This window comes from Phaenicophaeus curvirostris, chromosome 7, assembly GCF_032191515.1.
Source record: "Phaenicophaeus curvirostris isolate KB17595 chromosome 7, BPBGC_Pcur_1.0, whole genome shotgun sequence".
NCBI lineage: Eukaryota > Metazoa > Chordata > Aves > Cuculiformes > Cuculidae > Phaenicophaeus > Phaenicophaeus curvirostris.
Window position 1 is genome coordinate 35,672,169 of NC_091398.1, and position 25,769 is coordinate 35,697,937.

At 38.9% G+C, this 25,769-nt stretch overlaps 1 protein-coding gene across 2 annotated transcripts in view; it reads left to right on the forward strand.

Annotated features, from left to right (window-relative positions):
* THSD7B (thrombospondin type 1 domain containing 7B) overlaps positions 1-25,769 on the forward strand; it is a 329,828-nt gene that overhangs the window by 133,254 nt on the left and 170,805 nt on the right. For both annotated transcript variants that reach the window (XM_069861551.1, XM_069861552.1), the window contains exons 6-8: positions 836-1,005; positions 12,666-12,821; positions 14,493-14,690. In XM_069861551.1, coding sequence (XP_069717652.1) covers positions 836-1,005; positions 12,666-12,821; positions 14,493-14,690 — 524 coding nt within the window. The remainder of the gene's footprint in view (positions 1-835; positions 1,006-12,665; positions 12,822-14,492; positions 14,691-25,769) is intronic.

Here is a 25,769-nt window from a genome sequence, read left to right on the forward strand (position 1 = left end):
ATGACCTGTGAATCAAAATGAATTATGCCTGTGGAAACTTGTATGAGAAATATGCTCTACATTTTCAGATGTGATGGGGAGATAACATTTGCTTTCCACTGATACCTAATACTAGCTTCCCTATAATTTCAATAAGTTCTTCCTGGCTTTAAAGCTGGTACACACCAATGATGATTATCTGTGCAGCATTTACATATCTCTGCCCCAGAACGTTATCCTTCCTTGAAAACCGGGTGTAAACTGAATGCAGAATGGAAATATATTTCATCCAGAGCCTACTGTGTACCACAGCTTCTGGAAACTGCAGTGAGAGAACTGAGTTACGTTAGGCAATCCCTTGAAGAAATTGGTAGTGCCCCAGGCATTTATAAAGCTGTCACCTGTAGAAAAGCCACTCGGTGCTTGGATCTCTGTTGACATATGTAGGGTTTTAGCTATTAAGTGCATTTCAGAGTGAGGCGTTCAGCTCTGTGCAGGGAGAGGTGTTTTAGTGGTTTCAGCCATGTTTGAAAACTAGATTTCGCACTTAATTGAACCTCTTAATCTTTATTCCTTCTTTGCACCCTGCTCAAAGGGTTTGTCAGGATAATTTAGTGTTTCTAACTTTGCAGATTAGTGCTACGTGAAAAATTTTACACAAGTTCTCCTGATAAATAACAAATACTTAACCTTTGTAACTGAACATTCAAAATGTTTCAAAACATAGCCTATTTTTAGCTGGGAAGTGCTGCTATAAATATTACTCCAATTGTATTTTGTCAACTAAAGAAGTAGCACTTCCTCACCCATAGTCTTTTCAAAAACTTGTTTTACCTAGTCTCTTTTATTTCCAAAGGTTTGCCTGGAGGACGTCTGAATGGAAAGCTTGCCAAGTGTCTCTTCTCCTTGACCAGCAGGACCCTCACCATAACAAGCACATAGGCCTTTGTGGAGGTGGCGTACAAACCCGGGAGGTCTACTGCGTCCAGATCACCGTAGAAATCGGGATGAACCGACTGAAGGAAGGTACATGTGTAGGGTCGTTCTGAGTTGTCTTGCCCAAGGAGACCTAAGAGAGGTGGAGGAGGAAAAAGAAAGATAACATGCAGTCACGAGTAGACCTTGGCTAGCTAGTGCCCTCATTGTATCCACGCTCACACAGAGAGGTGTAATGAAGCATCAGAGGGAGCAGGAGGGCACGGTTCTCAGGGTTGTGAGATACTGCTAGGAGTCTCAGCATTCCTGGGTGGGCTAATGCCAGTTCTGTAGGTGTACTGGTATAGGAGGGTTTCAAAGGATGAAAGAGCTAAATTTTGCTTGGGATTGTTTTCTTCCTCTCTTGTATATCAGGTAGCACATCCCCTTGGTAGCTGAATCCATTTATTTGTGGTTTTAGTACTGGTTTAGAGTATAAAAAAAGATGTCACACTCCATTCCAGATATGGCTTTAGCCTCTGCTTCAGATTGATACACAGTCTTTCTTGTGATTTGAAGAGGAAAAGCAAAAATAATGTTGTTACAACTTCTGAGCAGATTGAAGATTTTTGGACCCTGGAAGTGATTTATTTTTCTTTTAGACAAATAATGAGTAGGTACAGATACGTGATGAATAATTCATCTTAGGCTTTTTTTATTTACTCTGTGTAGTGCTCTTGCAGAATATGTTTTTGAGCAGAGATGTAAGATAATAAGAACACAATATGATATCTTAGATTTATTTTCCTACAAAGGCAAAGCAAATCTTTCCTGGATGCCCATTGTGTCCTAGCATCCCACGCAGAGTCTGAGATTATAGAAAACCAGACATGTTTTAATCTCTGCTTAGTCCATGCATATTTACTGCTTTACCTCTCCGGAACATCTGGCACTACCTTGCTCTCCCAACACAAACCCCCTCTTTGTTATTCTGCACAAGTATGTGATACAAAAGACTTTAAAGCAAGGAAAGTGCTGTTGATGAGAGGTGTGTAACATTTATTGACTGTCTTTATACTTCTTGACCACTTCTGTGGTCCATGCAGCCAATGTGTGGCAAGCTGGTGAGCAGACAGCTTCAACTGACTTCATTCACACTTCTTTGTGAGTATTGAAAATGGCTCAGTCAAATTAGAGGAGTGCATCTGAAACCCTTACACCAACTTAATTTATAAGAGTGTTGGTGCTGTATAACCAGTGTGTGATAACTTGCAACTTTTCCACTTGTTCGAAGTTCAATTCAACTTAAAAACGCTAAGCTCTCCCCTCAACAAAAAGAAAACACTAGGATACTTCTGCCTTGTTTTTACATTTCTAATCCTTTCCTTTTTAAAACAACAACAACAAAATCATATAGGCAACTAAAAAAACCCAAATGTGCAGAGCAATTATACATGGGATAAATTCTTACTGCTATGACAAGGCAGCAGTGCAGATTTACAATAATCCTTAGAAAATGAGACCCCCATCTGCTGTCAACATAGTCACATACAAAGAGAAAGAGGGAAAGCCTTCCCTGTTATCTCTCCCTATTCAGTAATATTTAGTGTTTCTCATTACTAGCTGGTCCATTTTTGTTCCTTGAATAAATAAGGAATGACACAATTTCTGGCCTCTCTTCTGGCAATCTGAACTGATAGAATACTTTTATTCATCACTAGGGCTTCTCATATTTTATTGTACCATTTTTTTCAGTCATGAGGAGGAGATGAGGAAGTTAATCTTTCAATGTGTAAGAAAATACAGAGTCTAATTGCTGCCATTGAAAGTACAGTAATTTTTCTTTCATCACTTTTTGAGTGTCCTTTAAGGGATCATTCAAGAATCAAACAAGCGAGTCTAATAGGATATTATCATCCATCACAGTTGTTATTCTTCTGGTTACTTCCAACGAGAATTTGGACATAGGCCCAATGACATGCAAAAGAAGATTTTGTCCCATAGTCTCTCCAGCAGCATTCTTGGATAAAATATGTTGAATCCTAGTTGGAGACAGGTACCATCTGTGATGTATTTATACACATCGCTCAAAGCTCTTTTATCCTCCGAGGATCTCTCTCTCATTTTTCATTTGCTTATTCTTCCTATCTATTTCTTCTTTTATTAAAATGTGTATATTTAGAAAGGGATCCCCTGTTTTCTTCAGTCCCTATATATCAGTTAGTCAGAAGGTTAAGTCTGCTGAAATCTTTCTATATTTTTATTACAAATTCCAACTTGAAGATAATGGAAATAGAAACTTTCACTCAGGTATTACTTTCAGAAATGCATTGGTAAGATTTCATATCTTTTCCCCCAAGAGGTGACCTAAGAAGTCCTTATCTTGATCCAAGTGAAGTTATATATTATTTAGGAATTAAGGAGGAATTCCTTACTTTAAACATGGGTGATGAGTATTTGGAGGCAGAAGGTCTTCCAGTCTTTGAAGTTTTTTGTAATATTCTTGCATCCTAGGATTCTTAAATCAGGATGAAGCTGGCAGGGAACACTTGGTAAATGTGGAAAGGGTTCTGTCTTTCAGGGATCTGTGTTTCTGTGTACATAAGCACCTAATTTAAGAGACTGTGCTGTTTTTTATATTATCTATTCTGTCCAAGGAATCCATTTCTATATCCAGTTGTTAGGCTTTTGATAATTTAGGTTGAACTTTAACATAATTAGCTTTAAACAGATCCTTGTGTTTTTTAAGTATCTCATTGAATTTTAAGGCATTCAAATTTATAATGCTTAATTTTCACAGAGAGGCGGTCATGTATTCTTCAAGTTTAACATTATTCTTTTGATATCCAGAGATGGAAGCAGCAAATGTACATGTTTAATATGATGTTGCATTTAAGGAGGAGACAAGTTTTGCATGTTGTGGGCTACGTTTTGTGCAAGTGAGCTACATATGGTACAGCTCCAATCTGCCCTTTCTGCCCTTCATCTAAGGATACTCCCTTTGCCTGGATGTCCTGTGTGTAGAGTAAACTGTAGGTACCAAGGTGGTTACCCTTTCTCATACCTCCTTTTTAACATGTAAGTCTGTTCACTCATATGGGAACTTCTAAACAAAGGAGAAATGCAGATCCTCAACTTATTTTCAAAGCTGGACACTGCTGACATGGGACACATTTTCTTTTTTGTAAGTGGGCTTTTCTAGAGTGAGATAAGAATTCTGTGAGTGTTGATTTTATAAAAGCTTATCTGAGATGTATTTTCCCACAAAAAAAAAAGCCACAATAAATTTTAATTAATCTGGGTGAAGATCACTAAAAATTCCCATTGTGCCAACAAATGAGACATTTGGTAAAAATTTGGAGAATACTGTACAACGATCAGTTTATGAAATCTCTCCCTGTCTTTGGCAATACAACTGTCCTCTCAATCACAATAACTAAGTCCAACAATGGGGGGATTAAAATTCCTGTTAGAGTTTGGAAATAGTGTCTGTGTTTATGTTCAAACAGATAATAAACGTAAGAGGTTCTACATTTAGTCTTTTTCCACAGGAATTCTTTGCCATCTATCCTGAAGGCCAGGGAGTATCCTTTTGTTTTCTAATTACATTTTGCTTTTTGGATTTATCTAGAGACTATAACTTTTTGTCAGTAGTCTGGGGGATGACATCCTTCATAAAATTCTCCAGAAGCATTTCCTCTCTTCTCTGAACTAGTTACCTGCTGTCCCTAGTGACTGAGATTGCTGTTCTCTCCATATTTTTCTGTAGCTTTCTAACTAGGGATCTGCCTGCCCTGTCATTCTTTAGTAAAATTTGTGCCTTATATGTCTTGACGTTTTTTCTTTTTTTCTTCTTTGAATGAGATCCAATTTACCTCTCACTTTCAGAATTTTTATATTTTTTTTTTGAGGCTGTCTGCTTAAGTTTTAATTATAGGACTGAAAAGACCTTTGTGAAATGCTGTTCTTCCTTGAATCTTCTTTATTATTTACCCAGCATAGTAAACTTGGCTAATAAACGTTTCTCTTATTACCAGCTCACTGGCAAATCATTGCAGTTTCCAATCTTCTTAATCTTTGTTATTTTCCATCTGAAAATCCGCATTAAATTCTCATACCAGTACAAGGTTTTAAAGTTCTGTTTACAGTTTTTTTTTTCTTTTTGCTTAATGAGTGTCTCGATCATGTTTGTCTCAATATATTTATTTTTATTTGATCTTGAATTTCAGTAGCAGGTATGTGAAGTAGTTGTGCTTTCATTATCCTTAGATCCTTCATCACAGGAAGGACATGTATTTGTTAGAAAGAGTCTAGAGGAGAGCCTTGAAAATAACCGGAGGGCTGGAGCACCTCCCATACAAAGACATGCTGAGAAAGTTGGGTTTGCTTAGCCTAGAGAATAGAAGGCTCCAGGGAGACCTTATAGCAGCCTTCCACGACTGAAAGGGGGCTACAGGAAAGCTGGGGAGGGGCTCTTTATCAGGGAGTGCAGTTACAGGACAAGGGGTAGATTTAGATCAGATATTAGGAAAAGGTTTTTTCTTGTGAGGGTGGTGAGGCACTGGAAACGGATGCCCAGAGAAGTTGTGGCTGCCCCATCCCTGGAGGTGTTCAAGGGCAAGCTGGATGAGCCTTTGAGCATCGTGGCCCAGTGGGAGGTGTCCCTGCCCATGTCAGGAGGATTGGTACTGGATGATCTTTAAGGTCCCTTCCAACCCAAAGCATTCTATGATACCTTTTAGCATTACCCTATAAAACTATTTCTTACAGAAGTCTTTATTATTTTTATAATCTGCTTTCCTTTGAGAGATATTCAATCCTCGTCTGTTAGTAGATACATTTTTTTTTACTTTTGTATTCCACTGTAGTTCACCAGCCTATGCCCATTATTGCTTTATTTTTTAGGATGCAATTCCACCTGATTCATTTTACATCAATTTTTGTGGTTTTTTTAATAAGCTTGTGTGACACCAGCGGTAGCAGCGAAACCTCCTTTAGTCTGTTTACAATTCAAGACTTGAAAAGTAACTTGAGTATTTACTAAGTCTAATGGTTACTTTCTGATCCATCCCTGTGTGCATTCCCTTATGTATTTTTGTCTTACAAGTCACTTTACTGACAGAATCCCCAAATGGTCTGAAAATGAAAGTGCTCCCTTGCACTTTCATTTGAGTCCTACTTACATGTGTCTCAGTGTGGCCTTTATCCTTTCATGTTTTCCACAAAATATTGAGCTTCCTCCCTACTTCTGATAGATAAAAATATCTAATTGTTTCAGATTTGATGAGTGAACTTTTCAGACTATTCTTAATTCCCACATGGAAGATGTTTTGGCACTGCATGTTGTTGTCCAGAAATTTGTGCCTCTTTGGAGTTGCACAGAGATGAATTTGAGGACTCCCTTAATTCGCATCCTGTATTATTCTGTATTTATTCTCTTCCCTTTCTTTCTTCCCTTTTGTCTTTTTTTTCTCAGAAATATGCATTTTTGCCTTATTTGTTCTGTACACTCTGTTTCCTAATAAGGCTGCCACTTTTCCTTGCAAGTTCTTTGTTCTGCTCTGAATCACGATGCATGTGATTCATCCACTGCATGTCTTCTGGGGGATTAGTGTTTCAAATTGGTACGTGTTACATCTGGTCAATAAATTATGGAAGTACTTTCAGGAATGGAGAAATACCAACAGAGAGTCCTGTTTGAACGTGCCATCATCCCCTTGGGTGCTGGCTGTCCTGGGAGCCACCAGGTCTGACTAGAAACAATAAGTTAGCTGTGTAAGTTCTTGTCATTTGTGACTGTTACCATCCTGCATATTCTCTAGGAAAATACTGCGTTGATGGAGATAAGCTGCCCATAGGAGTTGGCACGGCATATGCATTGTTGGAATGAATATGAATCCCGTGTGGAGTACAAGCTCTCTATTAAATTCACACAGTTGGATTTATTTTTTTCAAATTTATACTTGCGAAGCTGCAGGACTGCGAAGATTGATTTACTCTATGGGAATTAGAATTTAGGGACTTAGGCGTTTAAATCCTGTTGTCCTTGTCTGGTTTATGAAATTTAAAAGGAATGGGTTAGAGTGTATTAGTAATGAGAAAACTTGAGTAGGGCCATAGTGGGGCAGAGAACTGATGATCAGCAGTGGTGTGAAAAAAGCTTTGTCCGACTGGCTCATGGTCCAGTAACCAGAGTATCCAGCCCAGGCTTAACTGACCTGAATCACAGACACCGTGTTCTCAGGTGAAAGAACCTCCTACCCCCTTCATCCCAAACTCGTTATTTATCATCGAGATGACCAAACTGGCTTGAAAAGATGAGAAGTACAACTCTGAAGTGTGAAATATATTCAGGCAAGTCGGCATCAGATTTATATTGCTGGGATGCCGAGTTATTGATCTGTAAGCTCACCAAATGCTGAGCAGAATTTATGAGATACAGCTCACATAATGGAAAAATAAATATGTAACAGCTGGCTTCTTCAATGGAAACCCTTTAGAAGCAAAAGAGGAAATGATTTCATCCAGATCGTTGCGGTGCTTGACAGTAGTGTTTAAATGTGTATTTCAGAAATTTTAGTTTGAATCCATTAGGGAAAAAACATTTTCCCTAATGTCTTTTAGAGATGTAGTATTTTCAGTTCTTTCATTTCTGGAAACTAATTAAAGTGAAATGATGAAGAGAATATTGTATAAAAAGACTTTGACAGTGAAAGAAGTGTGTCTTAAAAAGGTGCCTTATAGAGAATACGCCTTTTTTTTTGGCAACAGATAGGACCATGAAATATTTAGCCCTTTATAAATATTTTTATTTCTATAGCTGGCTTTGGTATGCAGCAACTAATATGCTGTCCAGTCAGATCACATGAGATACTAGATTTTAGTTCAGGGTTTTATCTTTGAAAGTTAAGATTGTAATTGCATTTGCATTTTTGTCATTATTTCGTGTCACTGGAACTGGATTAATTTAATGCAAAACAGTGACGGTTTGTTCAGAGTAATTTTGTCCCATTGGTGTTATGAGGTTGGGGACCTGCATTGTATTCAAATGGTAAAGTTGACTCGGAGAGATTTTTATGTACGAGGCTACACCACAAACTGGGACACTGGGGAGAGGTAAGGAAGCCAATGGTGGCTGGGCTTGTCCTGGAACAGGAGACATTCAAGATAAATTTGGCTTGTGAACTTGGGCCAGCAATGTGTGGAGCAGCTCTGTGGCTTTCAGGGTCAGAGCTGGCATGGCCATGCAATGAGTTGACTAGCTTAGCATGTCACTAGCTTAGCTTTGGGCCACCTTTACCTCGTCCAAGTATCACAGACACATTGTGGTGCTTTTCTCATGGTGCCAGGACTCCTGCAGGGATGTGGCGTTCGCAGAAGAAATTTCTGCTCCTTGGTGCTCCTTCTTGTTGAGTGAACACTAAATTTAGTGGAGGATTTCATGAAATATATTCCCACATTTGGGTTTTCTTCCCTATTTTCCATGTGGCTTCTTTCACCTTTGCTGGTGGTCTGTCCCACTGATTTCCAGCATCTGATGGCTTTTCCAATAAAAGCCAACAAGGCTCAGACATCCTGGAGAATCCCTTTTTCCTTCCCATTGTTGCCTTCTCTGGCATCCTGGCATCTCTACTGCCTCCAGTGTTTTTCCTGGACAATCTTAATGACTCATCACCTCTGCTCTGCTCAATTGTGTGACTGCTGGTGGGAAGCCTGATGTTCACTCTGAATTCTTGCCAGATCTGTGGTTTCTGTTGATAATCTCTATGAATTCTACTGTAGTGAAACAACACAATATCCTGGCTGGAATCAGGGTCTTATTATACAGCAGAGTGTATGGACACAGGGAAACATTTTATTCCATGGAGTGCTGATAGTCTGTGTCACTTTAATAAAATTGCAAGGATTTTATTGTTCTGAAATACATTAAACTGTTGTTGCTCTTGGCAATCCGCTATTAACCCTCTTTCATGCTGTGATTAGCCTTCTATTTGTACTTTGTTTCTTGTCTATTAAATAGATTTTAATTGAAAATAGGACTTCAACTTTGTGCCTTGTGGCTTCCAAACTAATTGATTCTTCTCAAAAGCAGAAAGGCACCATTTCCATCAGGCATGGGGTGCATTAGGCATTTTGATGGAGGGATGCGCTGGACTGGGGTTGGCACTGCTTCCAGCTTAGTTAAATTATGTTCACCATTTTGCCTTTGTCTAATCTTTCAGGTTTTTTTTCTTTGTTATAACAGCATTTCTTTCAGGTTAGAGAAATTATTTACAAATGTGGTACTGGTTTATCCTTATTATGTTATACACATGTAGCTGGTTTTATAACACAACTCATTCCCTTTGATTTTCTCAAGTAATTTCCCTTTGTATTGATCGAGTGGTGTGTGAGTCCTGGCAAAGACAGTTGGAACTTTTACAAAGATATGCCAATACTTTCTTCTACACTGGCAATCATTAATTTGGCTTAGTTTTGCCAAAAGGTACAGTAACCATCTGGATTTATTGCCTTGAGAATTGATTATTGACTAAAATATGGCTGCATCAGTGTGAAGAAGACAGTCCTGATATTCCTTTACTTGTATTCCAGATACATTAGTGATATTTAGAAATGTCTCATTTAGGTCTTAATATCAGAAATACTTGTTGCTTCATTGTTAAAAAGGAAATGAAGTTAAGGTCCAGGAAAAAAAAGAGTGTTTACCTCCTGGGCAGCTGAAAAACTACATTTGAAAGGAATCATTACAACCAAATGACATTCTATAGATTTCTCCCTGTGTCTTGTCACCATTGCTTTTTAACATAGTGGTGGTATGTGTGCCTACAAGTATGTGTCTGTATGACTGTATTCACAGATAATTTATTTATTGGCTTAAAATTACATTATGGAAATAATCATATCAGAGCTGATTTCCTTTTCTACTCTTCCTCCAAATCACTACCTTAGTAAAAATATATAGGGAAACAACATACTTTAGAACTCAATTTATTATCTCCTGCTGGTAGCAATAACCTGAAAATAACAGCAAATAGTAAAATTCAAACTTGAGGCAGACACTGGTGCTGGGAACAGCTATAGTAACATTTATAAAGGATAGATCCAATATAACAGCTATAGAAATGTGCAATGTTTCATAGGCTCCCAGATTAGTGCTTGATTGCTTTTTCAAGTTTGTTCTATAGATTGAGAACAACACAGGGTTTTAAAAGGTAAGAACAAGTGTAATAAATAAGCTGCTATTTGAATCAGAGATATTGCCTTCCCCTCTTCCCTCACCTGGCCTCTGCCTTCCCCTTCCCCCTCCAAAAATGGCTAATATTTTTCCAAGGAAAATAATAACACAAAGAGCAGTTTTTATGAATATTGAATATAGGAAAATGCCATTGCAAGGTCAGTTATGGAGCAAAGTCAGGAAGCTGTTTGATACGTAAAGACCAGCCTAGCACTGGCATTCCTTTATCATAAGTATAACATGAGGGATTTTTTTACCTGAACAGGGCATCCCCTGATAGCCAGGTCATCCATACCTTTTTGGAGGCTGTGGTGTGTAAGAAATTTGGCATTTAAAAGATTTCATGGGAAAAAAACCCTTATATTTAATAATAATAATAATAAAGGTATTTAATAGAGTATGAAAGAGTAGCAATAGGAGATCACCTCAAGCTTTTAAATAAAACTGATGGAAATCAAAGGGCTGAAGAAGGGATGAAACTTTTAAAGAGGACCCCACTGGTCTACACAGTTACCCTGGATTTTGTGCAGGAAAATATGGCTCTTCATATCTAGCTGGTTTTGGAAAAGGGTGGTTCTGTAGATGCATTTATTAATGCAGCTCATTGCTTTTTGTTCTTGTCTTATTCCTGAAGATTTTCACTGGAGGATTGTGGTCAGCGTAGAGTGAGTTTAAACTAACACAGACCTAGAACATCTTTGGATATTTGATGAAAATAGTCTGTGTATTTTCTGATTTACATTTTACAGAATATATAGAATTACTTAAGGATGTGAGTAAACAAGAAGTCTTATTATAGTGACAAGTAGGATGTTGGTCCTGGGAAAAGAGTTTCCAGTGCTAGAATTAAATAGGGCACAAGCCTGAGGGAGGAAGAGGAGCAGGAAGATGGTTGGCTGGGACAGCAAGGTAGGGATTTGCAATATATAAACAATCTAAAAATCAATGAGAAGGAAAGAACCATTGCTAATGATGGTACCTTGAGTTCGAGCACAGTAGGACTGGACTTTATTCCTTGGCTTGACCATATGCACTCATATTTATTTTGTTTCATTTCTTCAAGTGACCTCCCAGAAATAATGAAGTTTTGCAAAGTTTTATGCTGGAAGGCTGGTTAAGCCATGAATGACACTTGGTAAAATTAACACTCTTATCCTTAAACCCGTACTGTTTACCTCATTCTGGCTGTTGCTTCACTTGCAAGGTCTCTAGGAAAGGTCTGTCTGTGTTAGCATTCAGGTGAATTGGATTTATGCTACTTTGCTGTGGTCTGTAAATGAACGTGTTAAAGATCTTACAGGGTCTCAGCAATCATTTGGAAAATGGTCTTTTTTGTTAACATATTATCTTTCAGGTTAGAATTAAATCACAGCTGTTGTTTAATGCCATTGTTCTGATGAGCTGGAATTGTAAGCACTGATATTGGTTCTAGGTCTTAGCTTTAGGATGTGTAAATAAAAATTTACTGGGAGTTTGAGCACTGAAGTTGTGCTTTTCTTCAAATGATTCATTTGAAAGAAAATGTTAAAATATCAGAAAAATAAAAGAGTACTCATATATTGGTCATGTTTTTATAAATTCCTTTAAAGTTGATTCTGTGTGTGTAAGCAAAGGAAAATAGACATTAAAAATAAAAATGAAGATAAAATAAACTCAGCTAGAAAAATTAATGAAGTCTTGGTTATACCATGGCAGTGTAAACTCAAACAAGCCTTTGCCTTTTGAAAGACTGCTTTGATATTGATTTTTCCAAAGAGACAGCCAAATTCAGCCCATAATGTAATTAAAATGCAATATTATGTAATGACTCAGAAGACAGATTTAACAGCCTTTCCCCTTCTTGTCCTTCTTCCCTCTGCCCCAAATAAAAAGGCGAGAAGATTAGTTGGAAGTAGAAATCTCTTATGATAAAGAAAAACACAAAGGGTATCAGTTTTCCAGACTTTCTGTTAGTATCAACAAAACTGGTGCTTTGGCAGAGTTTGGAGTCAGCTTGTTTCTTGGATCGAGAGGTCCATGCCTGCCGTGGGTGCAGGCACGAGTTCATGTCTTGCCTCCCAGATGCTTTCTGCTTATCTCTCCGTAGAAGAAACCGAGCGTTATTCTCTGTTTTATTGAAAGTAGGTGAAGAAAATTCAAAGTTGCAGCATGAGCTTTTGGTATTTTTCATTCTTATATGTTTTTCTCTTCAGTGTGGTGGAAAGAGGGCTTCTTGGCCATAAATGCAGGTGACTAGATTCCAGTTTGTTGCTCTGGCATGTTAGAAAATCAGCGCTGAATTTATTATTAAAGCACCTGTTTACTATTAAGCGTAATTGGCCTGCTGAATGTGGATGATTTAGATAAAACATCATGTGCCTTGCTGAACAGAGGATTAACTTTTTGCTCTGGGAGATAAGACCCTAAAAAAAAAGCACTGGATTTTTATGCATTCTGGCAAACTAAGGCCAGCAGTAAAGTTTTGATCTCTGTGTGTTGCTCAGGGCAAAGTTACAGCCCTGCTTTTCTTTTTTCCTTTTTTTTTTTTCTCTCTTAGTTACTAAACCAGTTGATGGGAAGCTGTGCCAGGGTCCTGTGCCCTCTGCCTCCCAGCTGTGTGACCTGCCGTGCCCGTCTGAGTGCGTGGTGTCTGCCTGGTCATTGTGGGGCCCCTGCCTTCCTGAGAACTGCCAGGACCACCACGGAAGAAGAGGTAATGCCTGCTCTTATATATATTTTTTTTTTCAGCACTGAGGGACCTAATGCAGGCAATGGAATATTAAGATAAGATTGCAAAAGCAATGGTATCAACTTCTACATTGGGAGCTTAACATTTTTTTTTAAGTTAATCTAACATAGGATGCAAGAGTGGAATATGACTTTTAAAAGCTTTTTGCAGTTATTCTTGGGAGAAGAAAAAAGAAATCTAAGATTCTCAGTCCAATTTAGATCCTTTTATGCTGAACTGAGCTTTTAGAAAAGGCTAATTTCTTGGGACAGCAGATGCAGCCCTCATAGTGCCAGGCTGTCCCTCTCTGGTCCCCCCCAGAATTCCTGCTGCATGCCTGGATTTGAGGGCAATGCTTGAATGAGGTTGGAAGGTGTCAAGACCAAGGTGTATCCTGCAGCCCCGCCTTCTTGGAGTCAGGCTGACCCAAGAGATTGTTCTCCTTGTTCCAGGTTTATTAAATTTCTGGAAGAAGACTATGCAAATATAATTTAACCTCTCTGGATCTTAATTGACTAGCGTACATGTTTGTTGCTGCAGCACTGTGAGATTCATTGCAGAGCCCTTCCTAAGGCTCTAAGTTGAGAAGTTGACAGTTTATGTCAGGGAACGAATATTATTTTTGGGAAACTACACTTTTCTGAAAACAGCATAAGGTTTTGAGGCGATTGGAGCTGACCAGAATTTTTCAAATTAAAAAAAAGAAATAATAAAAATATGGGGTTAAATATAAAGATTTGCAAAGCCATTTCATATTTAAATTGTTTTGAATGATTCTTGTTGCTGATTTGAGAATGGTACAAGTTTGGACTGTTATATTCTCTGACATGTTTTGTTTTAATTTTCTTTTGTGTTTCGTGGCCAAGGCATTTCCATTTGGCCTCCACTAATGCTACATGTTTGCCCTGTGTCTGAGGCTGTTGTAGGAAAGACCACCACATACTTTTTTCTACCTTTCTTAGAATCCTGTGGCATTTACATAACAAAACATGCTGAAAGATGCTCGTGTATAGGTTCTGCATTTTATATAGCAACATGACTTTTGGTTTTATTCAGAAGGAGGTAGATTATGTAATCAATTCTTTCATTATTTCTCTAACCTTTTTCTTCCACTTTACATTTGAATCTTCCAATTTAATAGCATGTCATTTCAAAGAGGTCTGATATGCATTATGTATCAGAAATCCTTACACCTTCATAAAGCAGAATACTAATTTCTTAGTAAACTGCTCTGCTGTGTCTCACAACAAGTCTTTTCATTAGTGAATTCTCGGGTAGAATATAGATGTCCTTTATATCTTCAATTCCTTACGTGTTTCTCTTTTTATTTTAATGTTGTTATTAAATTAATATACGTGTCACTGGCAAATTCCTCTGTTTGGACAAGTCTGTTTCTATCTAATGTTGATGAAAGGGAAAAGGAAATGTTAAAAATGTGGATTGTTGGAATTCTTTACACGCTATTAGATTTTGTATGCCTGGACTGCGGGCACATACAGCCAAGTGCCATCCCAACCAATTCAGTTTGTAAGTGTTGTGCTCTTGTTTGTCTTTATGTCCCCTAGTTTCAGATGCCCTATATAGTCCTCTTGCTGCTAGATTACTGGTATAAATATTTTTACTATTGTTCAGTTAATTCAGTTTCTCTCTTTCTAGGCTTTAGAATGAGACAAAGGCAAGTGATTGTGTATCCGGTAGGCACCCTGGCAGGTTGTCCGCATTTAATTGAATCTATTCCTTGTGAAGACCCAGTTTGTTACGAGTGGATTGTTTCAGAAGGAATATGTGTGACTGATCATGGAAAATGTGGACCTGGAAACCGCATCCTGAAAGTTGTATGCAAGAACAAGAAAGGTGTGTAACGATCTTGTCTTAAAAGCCCTGTGGTTTTTCATGCCTCCTTCTAAAATATCATTCTGCTGCAGAGCAATTGTGATTATTTACAAAAGCTGCTTACTGAATTTTTATTACTTTCAGATATTTGAGTTGACTGTGATGCTCGTGAAAGCCTGGTGTTGATATTACCCAGGATTTTGCTTGGAGCCTTCTATTCAGTTTTATCATAAAGGAGATGGCTCACCAGTGTCATGTGTTGTCATTGCTGGCCTTATCATGACAAAAGTAGGATACCAGTGTCCTGGTTCTCCCTAGAATCCTTTTTGTGTACATGTTGTACTAAAGTAGGGCTGTCACTGGGACCATCAGCAATATGAGTATTAACAAAATTAATCCGGCCCCTAGCATTTCTTCTACCCTCGGTTTTTAGCATGCGGTCAGAATGTTTATCTTGTTACGATAACACCCTTATAATCCTGAAAAGGGATGCTCGGTTGTGCTGCCAAAATTGATTCTAGAATTAGATGTAAATGAAATGATCTTACTTAGTAGTACTTAACTCAGCAGCAGTTTGGGACCTGCAGTGTGTTCAGTTTACAAGTTGTTAATAATGAATAAGTACGGTTTTATATGACGTTTACAAACAACCAGCTAGAGCTTATTTCTTGTGCGTGGTTTGAACCTCAGCCAAAAGTTTCATTTCTTGATAAGGTCGGTGTTGTCAGATCTTTAGATTCAATTACATGGAGCATGATTTTGCAGTCCTTAGTCACAGTGAGACTGTGCTATCATCTCAAAAGTGGCTGTGGAATTGTGAAGACTGATATTATACCTGAAATGGTGCTGAGACCGATCACTGCAAACTATTTCAAGTCAATAAGAAGAGGGGTTAATTGGCAAGTGCTTAAAAATAGTGTGTCATTTATGAGGCATTAGAATCTGACAGGATGAAATGATGTCTGCTTTGTCTGAAGAGCACAGATTTGCCTGAAATAAATTTAAAATGGTGCAGTTTCCTTGTAAGTTTGCGAACATGTGGCAAAAAAATATTCAACTGTTACAAAATGACATAGCTAGAGTATAGTGGAGAGCAAAGAGCTATCTCTGAATTGTGTCTGAGTGGTCTCTTCTGGTGGGTGATCATAATTGTAGGTCCACTCCTGCCATGATGTGTACAGCTGGAGTCTTGTATTGCTAGGGGGCACCATGTACTTTGCACTGATGAAACTGTGCCAGCATCCATTTTTGCACACCAACTTGTGACTTGGAAGGAAAGTATATAACATAGCAGGTGCTGATGGATCTCTGATCAAACTGTTCTTTGTGGCAATCATCCTTAAGAAGCCAGGCCTTTGAAGTATCTCTTCTTCACTTAATTGTTCAAGAAGATCTTGTAAGCCTCACAGAACCCTTTCCAGTTCAGTTAATCTGTGCATGTTCAAGTTACTAAAAAAAGAACGTGGGGCCGTTCTTCCTGCCCTGTCGTCCTGAGGGAAACACTGTCACTAGTCATGATTGTTGTTCAGTTCTGATTGAAAAAGTTTCACAAGGAAATACCTAGATCACCAGGCAGATTAGAAGTGCTGATTGATACTAGTTTTAAACTTTTCTGAATTTTTGATCCAGTAGGACAGGACTGGCGGTCTCCTTCAAATCAAAGTTGAAAAAAAAGTCAATTTGTTCCTTCTGTCAATCCAGTGATATTTTCTTACTTTGTTTGTAACCTTTTTTCCTTCTGTAGTGTTCTCTTAACTAAATTCCCATTGCAGTAAGTGATGTATTTTCTTGGATAAAAGCTGGAGTAAGCGGCGGAGTTGCATGAAGTATTTTGCCTGGAGTAGTTGGTAGTGGGAAGCCAGTAGGGAGTCATGTGAAACTGAGATGTATCAATTACAGGTAAAATAGCATAAGGCCTATACTAATGCATAGCATTATACTGTTCAAAATTCTGTGCAAGTAACTGCTCTGCTGAAAGCATTTAGGGTAGATGCATTATGTGCTGGTATTTTCATTTACTTAAGCACCTTTTGTAGAATTCAGCTCCATTTCTTAAAATCCAGTCTTTCATCCAGTCATTCTGTCATCCGTGCCTGGCATTGATGCTCAGTATTCCCACTGAATGCCTAAAGAGGTAAATCCACGTTTTTTTTGACCCCATTGAATAACAAAATCCAATGTGTTATTATCTTAACAAGAATTCATTTGGGCCTGGAGCATGTTAATTAGGGTACTTCAGGTCTTCTGTGTATCCCTCCCTGCAAGACGTCTTCGTTTTCACACAAATGCAAGACTTTTTGGCATGATGTTCTCCTCCTGTTGCTGCAGCGTGTCAATTCATTTCTCTGTAGAAGCAGAGGGTCTTGCAGTCCTGTTTGTGTTAGCAATGCTGCAGAAGAGCTTGGCATAAGGGCTTCTTCCCCTTGCCCATCTTCTCCTCTCCAACCACAGCATGGTTGAAATGGTGCCTTCACTAGCCCATGCTCTGCTGTGTAATGCTGAGCTGTTGCCTACTGCTCTCCATGGCTCAGAGACCCGAGGCTTTTTTCATGAGGCGACTGTTTTTTTCCCTTGCCAAAAATGACCTTTAATTTTATTGACTGCAGTGGAAGGGAACTGGCTGTATTTTTCAGTCCTCTCTCCCATGCCAGAGGGCTTGGTTGCTCCTGGCAGAGCCTGTAAGATTCCATTGACTTAAACCTCCCTCCCTTCAGTAAGGTGGACCTTGGGGGTGCATCTTTGTCTCTGATATATGTTGATAGTGGGTGACATTAACAAGGCATTAACCCTTCTCTGTCCCACCTCTGATCATAGAATCATAGAATCACCAGGTTGGAAGAGACCCTCCGGATCATCGAGTCTAACCATTTCCACCAATCTCTAAACCATGCCCCTCAGTACCTCATCCACCCTCACCTTAAACACCTCCAGGGAAGGCGAGTCAACCACCTCCCTGGGTAGCCTGTTCCATTGCCTAATGACCCTTTCAGTGAAGAATTTTTTCCATATGTCCAGCCTGAACCTCCCCTGGTGGAGCTTGAGGCCATTCCCTCTTGTCCTGTCCCCTGTCACTTGGGAGAAGAGGCCAGCACCCTCCTCTCTACAATGTCCTTTCAGGTAGTTGTAGAGAGCAATGAGGTCTCCCCTCAGGCTCCTCTTCTCCAGGCTAAACACCCCCAGCTCTCTCAGTTGCTCCTCATAAGACTTGTTCTCCAGCCCCTTCACCATTGGTCACTCCAATGTCTTTCCCCCATGCCACATCTCTTGCATCCTCTGGTGCCAGACCATGCTGTGAGAGAGGGCTGGGAGAAATCTCTTTGGAAGGGGAGCAGGGAGCAGTGGCTAGTTAAACTCTTTCTCCAAATGCAATCTCGCCTTTGGAGCCCCTTTAGTGTCCTATATTTCCATTTTAAAAAGTCATCCTTTCTGGTGAGAACATTTTGTGGTCCTGAGCCAAGTTACAAACTGTGACTGGTCTGAGCTGGAGCTTGGACAACTCGGGAGCGAGTCACACATGGGTCTAACTCTGGTTTGCAGGGTTTCTCTGAAGAAGTCCCTGTCAAAGCAGTATCTGTTAAGGGCATGTATGAATTTTAGTGATATACCACTCTTACATCAGTTGGTGTAGAGGTACAGAAGTGATCTTTTCTTTCTGAAATAGGTTAACATAGGGGGTCCATAATGAAGGGGCATCCATAAGGCACATATTGCGTACAGTATTTTTTCACGGAGTAGCTGGTGCCTGTAATTTGTAATTTTGTAGATGAAGAGGAATGAGAAGACTGTAGTCATCTCATTACTTTGTCATTGTTTGGTGTTTTATCTGCTCCCACCTAGTAGCGTCTCTAAACTCTGTTAATAAATTATTGAACATGCATATGATGCTTGCAAGAGACTCTTTGTGTCTGGTCCCTTGAGTGCACCTCTTTTGTAGCATCAGAAGACAGTAGCGTAATGAATCAAATTAAATTAAATAAGTGCAGAAATGCAATGAAGTAATGCAGAGAATGGGAAAAGACCTGTATGGCATGCTTCTTCCAAATAAAATTTGTCAGCAAATAGTTTTTTATTTAGCTAGTTAAATACATGTACTTTTGGAGAAGTCTGTGAAACCATAAGAATACCATGGGAAAAATGGATGGTGATTCTAAGAATTAGATTATGCAACGTTTGGTACATGGATCTATGATTTGGATAAAAGTATTTATTTGAAAGCTCCATTTTTTATACTCACAGACAATCCGAGAGTTATTTGTAATTTTTCTCAGAGTTGTAGTTTAAAGCTTTTCATCAAGGAATTGAATAATCTCCTGTTTGCAATCTTTCCTTGATCAGATAGTTGCAAGTATTTGACATTTGCATTTGGTCAGTCTTGATTAGAATGGACAAACTTTACTGTGCAAACACCAGATGAAAGTAACTCTCTGAAAACTTTCCAGTTCACTCGGTCTCCTTAAATGTTGCTCAGCAGATACAAAACCATGAACGCAATCAAAACTTTCTAATTTTAAAATGCAATTGGACAGTAGCCAAAATATATTGTGTTTAATTTTTTTGAATGCAGCTACCCAGCTTGGCTTGTGTGTGCTGTGCTTCTCATTCCTTTGTGCATGGTGAGACAAAGGCAGTTCAGTGCTGTTGTAGTGTACAGAAAACTGCAGATAACATTAGACAACAGGACTTGGCTCAGGGTCAGCAGATAAAACTTCACTCTAAACAGGAGCTGGTATGCCCTCATAGGTAGTTTCCCAGTCTTTTGATTTAGGTGCTAAGACAGACAACTGGAATTAACATGTATAGTGTGTTGGATTCAGTCTGATGGAGGAATTTGGGAACCGTTGCTATTATTATTTTCCATATCTAATTTTGGCTGTATTAATAATAGGAAAAGAGATTGAAACAAGACAAATGTTGAACCAAACTGCGGTTTTTAGAAATAGACATTATACTTCTGAAGTTTATTGACAGAGCAGTGACTATGAGTACAATCTGATTGTACTGAGAACATATGTAAAAGGAACTATAACAATAAATTCATTAAATAAGAAGTATGACTCATAAGATTAACAAATCATTTTTCAGGCATTATATAAATGTTTTTGACAGTACTATAAACTAAACCTCACCTATTAGCAATGCTTTTGAATAGATTGTGAAATGTTATTATTCAGAATCATACCCACAAGTCATCAATCTATTTTGTTGTAATTCCCATGTCGTCATTTATTAATTTGATTCTGCTTGTTCTGATTCCTACCAGAAGAACTATTTAATAACAAAGATGATTTCTCTGTGATAGTGAATAGCAGAGTGTCTAAATAATCAAAAGTAAGAAATAATTTATACCCAAGGCTTCATTATTCTAATGAGAAATTGTCAGATTGGCAATGAGTGTGACTTTACTGGATTCAGGTTGTTTTACTCTATTCCTAGTTAACAAATATAATCCTAGCTCAAAAGCAGCTGAGTATTTGTCATTCCTTTCTATTCTGTCAGCTTGGGTATGAGAGTTACTTTGCTTTGTGGGAATTAAATTGTGGGGTTGCTTTACTTCTTCGAGGACAGTATTTATAACAGTGCTGAACTACCTACCAGTTCCTTATTCATGCACTGTTCACGTAGTGATTGGGAGAGGCAGGCGCTGAACCCAGAGGAACTGAGTCCTAGTGCCAGAGGTGCCCAGAAGAGCTGCACTGTCGTTCTTTTGTAGCACCCAAATGACTACTCCTGGGACCTGTCACAAAGCCACCTTCTTCAGCAGCTTCTGCCTCATGTTGGATAGTCCCAGGCATTTTGGAGGTTTCTGTGCACCTTTCTTAGCCGTACCTGATAAATAAACGACGTCTGGTAGGTCCTGGGACTCCTGGCTGCAAGGAGTGGACCACCCTGCTACAAATGATCTGCCAAGATATTAGCTTAGAAATAAAAGATACTTCAATCCTGCTGTCTTTAAGTATGTCCAGTGAAATAAGCTGCTGGCTTCAAGCTGTAAGAGTTATTCTAGCTGGGGGGGAGCACCCAGTGCCTGAACCTGGGCTCATTGAGCCTCAGCGCTGCTGGAAATGGGGCCATACAAGCAGCAGCAAAGAGCAGGTAGGAGCATAAATTATTGAGGAATAACAAAATCAGTTGTCCTCATTTCAGCAATGTTAGACCATTTCATTAAGCCCATGTTTTTCTTTCCCCCTCCCCCCCAAGTGGTAATATTAAAGGCTCTGTCCCCGTCCGTTCCCACTCCCAAAAATATCCCACTCAAACTCCAGGGGGTGGTGAATAGAAGAAACCCATAAAATAAGAGTGTTCACTGAACTTTTAGGCCCGTTTCTTCTTTTGCTTTTGAGCAGAAAACGTTATACTACTACTTCTGCTGTTGTTCTAGCAGGACTGGTGAGAGTCCTTTCAGCACGACAATTTTGTTTTATTTTTCTGTGCCATCTCTTTGGTTCTAGGCTGTTGGTATCTAGAATGTGTCACAGTAGGAAATGAGGGATTTTGACTTTAAGTGTTAATAAGTTCACTCAGAAAGTACGTGTTTGGTGTGAAATGCATCTATTCATAAATTTCTGTTCCGTTTGACAGTTTTATTTATAAAATGAGAATATTTCAGAGAGTCAGAATGTTTTCTTTCAGCAGCTCTTTGTGTAGATTAATTGTTTACTGTTTGGGGTTTATTTGGTAAATGGTTTCAGGCCTGAAGCCATATTAAAAAATCAAAATATTTTTAAAAGAGGGTGTTAACATGAAAGCAAAATATTCCTTTTAGAGTAAACAAACATTTTGTCTTATCTTGAAATTACTTTTTTCCTCAATCCTCCCTCATTCTCTCTTCAGTTGACTTAAAACAGTTACATTTCTTTTCCTTTTCCTTTTTTTTTTTTTTTTTGGTTCAGTGCCCAAACAGAAATCCATTATTCACACAGCTCTATTGACAGAGCAGACACTGAAATCCTGTTGGAATTCAAGCGAAGAGTAAAGGAAAGTAAGGTAATCAAAGTAGTGTTATTTTAAGATCCAATATTATGTTCTGCCAGAGCTTGACAGTGAAGCTCGGCACTTGCAGAAGCTGAAGACTCTTTGGGAGTAGAATATTAATAATGGTGTGCTCAGTTACCTGTCTGCACTTCCAGTTCAATCACGAGGGGCAGGAGCATCCCCAAAAGCTATCCCCGGGTTGGAAGAGACCCACCGGATCATCGAGTCCAACCATTCCTATCAAACGCTAACACATGGCCCTTAGCACCTCGTCCACCCGTCCCTTAAACCCCTTCAGGGAAGGTGACTCAACCCCCTCCCTGGGCAGCCTGTTCCAGTGCCCAATGACCCTTTCTGTGAAAATTTTTTTCCTAATATCCAGCCTAAACCTCCCCTGGCGGAGCTTGAGGCCATTCCCCCTTGTCCTGTCACTTGGGAGAAAAGGCCAGCACCCTCCTCTCTACAACCTCCTTTCAGGCAGTTGTAGAGAGCAATGAGGTCTCCCCTCAGCCTCCTCTTCTCCAGGCTAAACAAACTCAACTCACTCAGCCACTCCTCATAAGGCCTGTAAAGCTAGCAGCTTTCTGGGAAGTTGTGTTTTAACATAAATCTCTGCAAAGCCAAGTTCTTATCTGAGGAGAATGCTTGATTTTGCATCTTCTAATGGATTAATGATGTAGAATGAATTTGCAGAGTCTGTTTAATTTCTCAAAGATTTACTATGTTCAATTTATTGAAAGTAGGTTTTAAGTAAGTTCCTTCTGACACATCAGATTAAGATCTTAAATCTTCATTGATGCATTGTGTCCAGTGACACAACACCACGTCTAATGGCACGTATAGATTTTGTTTCTACTCTAAGAGTAGCATAGCACAGATTCTGATCATTCTTTATTTTAAAAGCTAAAAGAAACAGTTTTTTATTTGTAAAATTAAAATACTTGTTTTTGAGATAACGTACAAATGCACCTATCTTTAATCTGACGTTAATACAAGGAGTAATGAAAATCAGTTTTTCTTCAGTGATGCTCTCTCCCAGACCTGACCGTACGCAGAACATATTCATGAGGACTTTGACTTTCTTAGAGAGGCAGGTGAAGAGTGTGCTTCTAGTGGTACGCAGTAAACGAGAGAACGATGTATAGCTATAAGTTGAATAGCTCGGTCGATGGATTAGGAACTGTTTTGTCTCGTCTTCTTAAATCATTGAGGTTCAAAAAGACAGGCTTATGTACTGCTATGGTCAAATTTGTGTGCTGTCAGCATTAGCAGAACAGAGTTTTGCCTGAGGAGAGTGTGATTAACGCATGTGTGTTACAGACCATTCATGCAGACTGGAGGTGAGACAACTTTACAGCTGTAAGATTTGGAATGATTTTGTAGGGAATGGTAAAATTATGCAGTTGCTCAACAAAGCTACATGCACAGTCAATAAAATTAAACGGGTACCAGCTTTTCTAAGCCTGCAGGTTCAGTTACTGTCATGGGGCTCAGCCTTCTCATTGCTCATTCCTCCTCTTATTTTGTGAGCGTACCCCACTGTACCCCATCACTGGAGCTGTTGATCTCAAACCAGTCTATTCTCTTGACTGTTAGAAGCACAAATCCTGAAAGGCAACGTGCAGAGCCTCCTGGCAGTTAGATAGGATCCATACTTCTCATTGTGCAGCCCTGGTGGAATGAGCATATTGCAGTGTAGTAGCAAGGCTGATGAGTATTATGAGTGTTTCAGGAATCCTGAAGAATGGTGTGTGGTTTGTTTGTTAGATGTGAGACCTGGGTTTTTTTGTAGTCGTGAAGACTGATGTGCCTTTTTGAGCAAAGTGGCTGTTTACAAGCCAAGCAGAATGGATGTAGTTACCTCCGGCTGGTACCCTGCCAAATATTTGATGTCTCCTACTGGCAACATTTAAAAAGACAAAATGCTGATTGCGGTCTGCTTTAGGAGTGGAGCACTGAAAATTTGAGGACAGACACAGTGGTGAATTCAAGTCAATTTACTATCTTTGCATCCTCTGCTGACAATGAAGTCTGCAAAAGGAACAGATCAGCTTTAGGTTAGTTTCGTGGCAAGTTGCTGAAAAGTAAGAGCTTTCTTCGCTTAGTTGCACTTTAACAGTTTTAATTCATTCAGGGTCATAGCAAACATACGGCCCACAAGCCAAGAAAGACAGAAACTCAAAAGTCTATGAGCAATACTTGTAGTAGCTACAGTTGCATGAGTATCTGTGTCTTAGAGTCAAGTGTATTGTGCTAAAACACAGGGTGAAATATCTAATGCTGGAAAGCTGGAAGGTTGTGAGCTTGAATATAGAGGATAAAATCAAATGCACTTTAATGAATTTTCTTTATCTTTGAATGCAAATATGCTGCATGATTTCTGCCTTTTTCAAATGCTGGTGGTGTGATTTGTGTCAGTCACCCAGAAGGCAGCTATAATCAGTATTCAGTGGTGATGTTAGGTCTGTTTAGTTGGCAGACAGAGATACCAGTGGAGTTGATTACGGATATAGCCAGCATTCATACTCCTTATACTTGTCAATATATGATATTGCAGTTACCTGTGAAAACATTTTTTTGCATGCCAGCTGAGCCAAGTGTGAGCTTGTGGTCTGTGCAGAATACCCTTAAATTAATTCCTACGGAAAACCACGATTCTTCTCACTATCTAGTGCTCCTTGATTGTACCTAATGTCTCAAAAATATGCTTTTCAAGACATCAGAGCAGTGTTAAAATGGGAAGGGCAAAGGCCATTTCTTCCCTGTGGCTGTTTCAGCAGAGAGGAGATAGATTTTCAAAGATCCTGCTCCCTCTTTCACTAGCGAGAGGGAGCAGCAGGTGCTGATCTTTATTTTTTTAAAGGAACCTGGGCTTCAAACACCTGTAGATTTGGAACAAAGGTTCAAGGTAGCCCTTACAGAAATGGGAACTGTAACATTAAGAAAAATATGAACATCACTTATTATGGCAAGATCTGCATTGCCCTTTATGTTTTAAATGTTATGGAATAAGTTTGACGTAAGTTGATCTGAGTTTGTGATAAAGGTTACCTAAAGAGCATGGCGTGTCTGAGTGACCTGTAAGTCTGTTACAGTAGTGAAAGATATTTGAAGAAACTGTGTAGAAAGTTAATGTTTGTATACTAGGCTAGTGCAAATGTATACTTTTATACTATTTATTTATAAAACATTTTTTAATGTCTAGGGAATCCTTACTGAGTTTGATGCACTCTAATCTTTCAATTATGAGACTGAAATAAGGTTCCTGTATTGTATTTTATAGCTGCAGAAGTATTTATAGTTCGTTTTTAAGTCTGGAAAAGAAATCTTTGAATAGATTTATGTGCTTTTGCCTTTCACAATATATTGTAGACAAAAATCCCAGGTTGTTTCAGTAAGAAATGAGAAAAATGCCTATAAGTGCCAATAGCAATTCCTGTTTTCTCAGTGAAATGAAGCATGCAGCCCAAAATACCTGTTTGGCTGTTTTCTTTAAACTAAGCATAGCTTCACAAACATGTTAAGTTCATATTTTTTTTTAGAGAGTTATTGTATTTCTTGGGGAACACTGATTTAACGAAGGGGAGATATGAGCAAAATAGGATCCTTCTTGAACTGTGTTTGAAAGGTAGGTAGTAGGTAGATGATAAGTTCTAAAATTAGCTTATGTGGATAGAAGAGGAAGGAGCCTAGAAGGATCGAGCCTAGAAGGATCAATCTGAAAAGTGTTAAGGACAAGATTCTGGATCTGTGACAGAAAATGAATTTACTGAAAGGAGCAGATGGAAGATGTGAGAGTGAGGGTGAATATCATCCATAAGGGTTCTGGTTTTGGGGATTAAATGGGTTTCAAATGTGGTTAAGGATGTCACTGCTTTTCTACTAGTGGAGGAAGTGTCTACCATACCTAGGTATTTTCCATACTCCTTATATATGATTTAGTAGCTTTTGTGTTAATTCTTTCAAACACACAGCATTGGTCACACAATGTTGAGGAATATAGGAAGTGGGAATGCTTCACGACATCTTTTTATCCTTCTTGTCCTAAACAGTCTCTCACATGTTTCATGCTCAAGTCCCACCTTTGTTGGTTTTGATACATATAAAAGGGTTTGTCTGAAAATAAGC